General features: G+C 39.2%; 1 protein-coding gene across 1 annotated transcript; it reads left to right on the forward strand.

Annotated features, from left to right (window-relative positions):
• Positions 1-544: 544 nt before the first annotated feature.
• LOC132873765 (interleukin-1 beta-like) lies at positions 545-3,144 on the forward strand. The gene is made up of 7 exons (XM_060909569.1): positions 545-615; positions 763-796; positions 1,346-1,424; positions 1,523-1,703; positions 1,816-1,983; positions 2,462-2,601; positions 2,855-3,144. The coding sequence occupies exons 2-7, from the start codon at positions 765-767 to the stop codon at positions 3,095-3,097; spliced, it is 843 nt and encodes a 280-aa protein (XP_060765552.1). The 5' UTR covers positions 545-615; positions 763-764; the 3' UTR covers positions 3,098-3,144.
• The last annotated feature ends 2,042 nt before the right edge of the window (positions 3,145-5,186 follow it).

The following is a 5,186-nucleotide window of genomic DNA, read 5'->3' on the forward strand; positions in this document are numbered from 1 at the left end:
ATTTCCTCCAAAAAATACACTTCACTGTAATTTCAGAACTTTTGTTGTCTCTTTGTGCTTGGATGTTCTTCCTCTTGTCATTTTCTTTTAGTGACAACATACCTGGCCAGGAAGAAGGAATTAGCTAGCTTATACTGTCATTTACATTTAGATATTTATCTTAAAACTTCATTTAATACCCAGCCACTGGGGCTGCACAAGCAGTGCATACTTGGTGTCGGTCCCAACCCTGGATAGACTGGGGAGGGTTGCGTCAGGAAGGGAATTCGGTGTAAAACCTATGCTAAATCAAATATATGGAAGAGATCCGCTGTGGTGACCCATAATGGGAGCAGCCAAAAAGAAGAAGAAGAGGAGGAAAAGGAGGAAGAAGAACTTAAAACTTCATTTGACATTCTTAATAATCCCAAAGTTTACATCATTAACTGGTTGCGAAATCTGGTCCTGAACGACAGTGACGTCAACTTCCGCTTGAGTGAATTTCCCAGCCAGCGCTCATAAATACAGCAGCACAAGCACATAATTGCACTCACAAGCAGTTCAACAGCAAGAAACAGAGAGTCTCACAAGGACAACTTCAAATCGCAATTTCTAATCCAATCTCATTAACCACTGGTACGTATTCTGTCGTTTTATATGCATGTGTGAAAATCTGAAATTTGCAGGATGAATTTCTGACTGACTGATTCATTCATTCATTCATTAAATAATTGACTGATTAAAATGAAAAGTAACATTCAACTTTGCTCTTTTTCTTTTTAGAAATGGCTGACAAAGATTTGTTAATGCTGGAAAGGTAAGCCTTATTTTGGAAGCAATGAATAAAATAACATTATACAGTCATGGAAGTAACGTCTAGTGACATTAGTGTTATAGAATTTCATTTAACCCCAACTCTGTTAGAATCTTAGAATAATCTGAGAATAACACTAAGACCCAGTCTGTGAAGGTGTTCAGTCATTGTGAATGTCCAGTAATAGAAAGACATCCGAATGATGAAGCTCCCAAATTGAGTAGTTAAAGCATTAGCAAGAATATACATAACTCTCCACATGTTTGGACATTTTCCAACTAGCAAAGCATATTTGTTTCTGTTGATGAGATTAGAAATGATTCCAGTCTGATGCTGGTAGACAAAGACTGTTCAAAGTTAACAATGTCTTATCAGGATCAGGATCATAATGATTTTGTTGCTGCTCTGCATCACAGTACTTAATATTATTATTTCATATTGTTTTTATTCTTGTGCAGTCAGCAATACAATTAGGGCTTAGAGACAATTAGAGAGTTTCTGGATGCTAAATCAAAAAATAAACACACTCATGAATTCACTCCCTTTTAACAGCTACTTGGACAATGACTGTGAATTTGGTTCAGATGACACGAACTTTGACGAGCTGGACTGCTCTGATCCTTTGGCCATGGTAAGTCACATTAGTTAAGCCTCACCTCACCTCAACACAGCTCGTTTCTTTTCATTATATCAAAACCTGAGCTGACTGTGGACTCTGGTGTGTCACAGAGCAGCAGATGCGACCTTCACGAAGGACTCCGTATCGAGGTCACCAAGGAGCCTCTTAGCATGCGCAGCGTTGCTAATGTAATAATCGCTCTGCAGAGGCTGAAGCACACTCAAAGTGTTCAGTCCACTGAGTTCACTGACCAGGAGCTCTTCAATATCTTCATGGAGAATGTAATTGAAGGTGCGGTTTAAAACATTATATCTCAATGTCTATGCATATATTCTTACTTTGCTGTGGTGTGAGATGAAGCTGATTTCATAAACACTGACACACTCCCATCTTCCTCACACAGAGAGCATGACGATCAACTTGAAGTGCAGTCAATCCAAGAGTTACAGCATGCAGGACAAGATTGTGCAGTGCACTTTATATGACAAGTCTAAAAAGACCTTGGTGCGGAGGGAAGAGACTCCTATTCTGCTGGCCATCACTCTGAAGGCTGGACAAGAGTCAAATAAAGGTAAACTTCCCATGCAAACCACTGTTACTACTAACAGTTCATAGGAATTTATTTGGTTCGAAAGTCTGTGGCAAAATTCCTAAAAGCATAGAGCACAGTGGATGGATAAATACCTTATTCAGGTGCCCAGCTGTCAATTTTGTCAATTCCTATCATTAGCTTAGAACCTTAATCATTATTTTAACACAACTGTAGCTTCAGTTTGCTGCATTTTCTCCCAATCCCCTTTGTAATCTGCCAATATTTATATTTCCTGCCGTCTCTCCTGTCTTCTATCCATCTGCCGATAACTTCATTCTGTTGCACCATACAAGTGTTTTTGGTTCATTTTAAGTCCTGACTTGTCACTGTCATTTCTCAACCATCATATATTTTTAGTCTAATTCTTTCTTATCACTGCTTCCTTTTGTCTTGATTGTCTATTGTATAACCTTCTAAGCTCTACTGACATTTAACCAAAGTCCATTATTTTCAACAGCATGGTTCAACCTCTCATCCTTCGTTCCACCAAACTGCACAGCAAACACAAAAGGCCAGCCTGTATGTTTGGGGATTGTAAAGACCAACCTCTTTCTCTCATGCACGCTGGACAATGGAACTCCTCTTCTAGGCATCGAGGTATGTAAACATACTCATCTGACAAATCCACTGGATCATTTAGAGTTAGTGACTTGGCACACAGTTTTTTTTTACTCACAAACAAGAAATGTCATATGGAACATAGCAAATATTTAATAGATGTGAATGTATTGAGTTACAGTGGAGAGTGAATGTGGTGTGATGTGAATAAAATGTACATCTTTCATAAAAGGATGTTTCAAGCATGATATTCACATATTATTATAGAAGTAATGGATGAATTCTTTTGTAGGAGGTAAAAGACAAGCAGAGCCTGAAGTCCATCAAGGAGAATGATGGCATGGAGCGCTTCCTTTTCTTCAGAAACGGCAGTGGTGACTCCCTTAACACCTTCGAGTCGGTCAAATACCCGGGCTGGTTCATCACCACCTCAAGGGACGACTTTAAGCCAGTGCAAATGTGTAAACAGCAACCCACTCCCCTCCAGCTGTTCACACTCGAGGATGAGAAAGTAGTCTCTCAGAATGAGATCTGATTCAGAAAACCAGTTTCCAGAAAGTATGTACTAGGTACAAGTGTAAATCTGGATGCTCATTTTATGTTTAATTATATCTCAGCTTGAGGTATCTATCTGTTCTGTGCTTGTTTGTGGTTTTGTGATAATGACAAGATCAGTTCAGAATTATTTATTTTTATTTAAAACATTTTTAATTTTGGAGATATCTGTGCTTATTTGTGGTTTTAAAATAATCTCTATATGAGTTGTGTTTTATTTAACTTTATTTAATTTATTTATCACAACGGTTGTGTTGATGTCGTCACTCTAATTTATTGTTATATTTAAAAGCCTAATAAAATAAAGTTTTCTTTTTCCAAATGCATGGCAGTGTATGGTATTTACCTAAAGATGAGAAACCTTAGCATCATATTTAGGCTCAAGTTGTGGATGCACTAAGCTGATACCGATTTGCAGAGAAATCTCATATGGTTCATATAGTGGTGCTTGAAAGTTTGTGAACCCTTTAGAATTTTCTATATTTCTGCATAAATATGACCTAAAACATCAGATTTTTACACAAGTCCTAAAAGTAGATAAAGAGAATCCAGTTAAACAAATGAGACAAAAATATTATACTTTGTCATTTATTTATTGAGAAATGATCCTATATTACTTATCTGTGAGTGGCAAAAGAATGTGAATCTTTGCTTTCAGTATCTGGTGTGACCCCCTTGTGCAGCAATAACTGCAACTAAACGTTTCCAGTAACTGTTGATCAGTCCTGCACACTGGCTTGGAGGAATTTTAGCCCATTCCTCCATACAGAACAGCTTCAACTCTGGGATGTTCGTGGGTTTCCTCACATGAACTGCTCGCTTCAGGTCTTTCCACAACATTTCGATTGGGTTAAGGTCAAGACTTTGACTTGGCCATTCCAAAACATTAACTTTATTCTTCTTTAACCATTCTTTGGTAGAGTGACTTGTGTGCTTAGGGTCGTTGTCTTGCTGCATGACCCACCTTCTCTTGAGATTCAGTTCATGGACAGATGTCCTGACGTTTTCCTTTAGAATTTGCTGGTATAATTCAGAATTCATTGGTCCATCAATGATGGCAAGCCGTCCTGGCCCAGATGTAGCAAAACAGGCCCAAGCCATGATACTACCACCACCATGTTTCACAGATGGGATAAGGTTCTTATGCTGGAATGCATTGTTTTCCTTTCTTCAAACATAACGCTTCTCATTTAAACCAAAAAGTTATATTTTTGTCTCATCCATCCACAAAACATTTTTCCAATAGCCTTCTGGCTTGTCCACATGATCTTTAGCAAACTGCAGACGAGTAGCAGTGTTCTTTTTGGAGAGCAGTGGCTTTCTCCTTGCAACCCTGCCATGCACACCATTGTTGTTCAGTGTTCTCCTGATGGTGGACTCATGAACATTAACATTTACCAATGTGAGAGAGGCCTTCAGTTGCTTAGAAGTTACCCTGGGGTCCTTTGTGACCTCACCGACTATTACATGCCTTGCTCTTGGAGTGATCTTTGTTGGTCGACCACTCCTGGGAAGGGTAACAATGGTCTTGAATTTCCTCCATTGGTACACTATCTGTCTGACTGTGCATTGGTGGAGTCCAAACTCTTTAGAGATGGTTTTGTAACCTTTTCCAGCCTGATGAGCATCAATAACGCTTTTTCTGAGGTCCTCAGAAATCTCCTTTGTTCGTGCCATGATACACTTCCACAAACATGTGTTGTGAAGATCAGACTTTGATAGATCCCTGTTCTTTAAACAAAACAGGGTGCCCACTCACACCTGATTGTCATCCCATTGATTGAAAACACCTGACTCCAATTTCACTTTCAAATTAACTGCTAATCCTAGAGGTTCACATACTTTTGCCACGGGTGCAGATAGAGGGGGGGACGGGGGGGATTCGTCCCACCCAGATTTAAATTCACCTCGTTCGGTCCCCCCCACTTATAGGGAAGAAAAAACGTCTATGCTGTCTTATTTCTTTGCATAAGGTAAACCTCACGGAAAAATCAAAAGACTAATTACCATTCGGTTTATTGAGGTGCACAGCAGTACAGACATAGCTGCAACTGCGCAGACTGCACAGG

The sequence above is a fragment of the Neoarius graeffei genome, chromosome 25 (assembly GCF_027579695.1).
Source record: "Neoarius graeffei isolate fNeoGra1 chromosome 25, fNeoGra1.pri, whole genome shotgun sequence".
Classification (NCBI taxonomy): Eukaryota; Metazoa; Chordata; class Actinopteri; order Siluriformes; family Ariidae; genus Neoarius; species Neoarius graeffei.

Bases quoted from the DNA above. Each gene is read 5' to 3' on its own strand.
- LOC132873765 (XM_060909569.1), top strand. From the start codon at position 765: ATGGCTGACAAAGATTTGTTAATGCTGGAAAG. The intron at 797-1,345 runs GTAAGCCTTATT...CCCTTTTAACAG, and splicing joins GATTTGTTAATGCTGGAAAG to CTACTTGGACAATGACTGTG. The intron at 1,704-1,815 runs GTGCGGTTTAAA...TTCCTCACACAG, and splicing joins CATGGAGAATGTAATTGAAG to AGAGCATGACGATCAACTTG.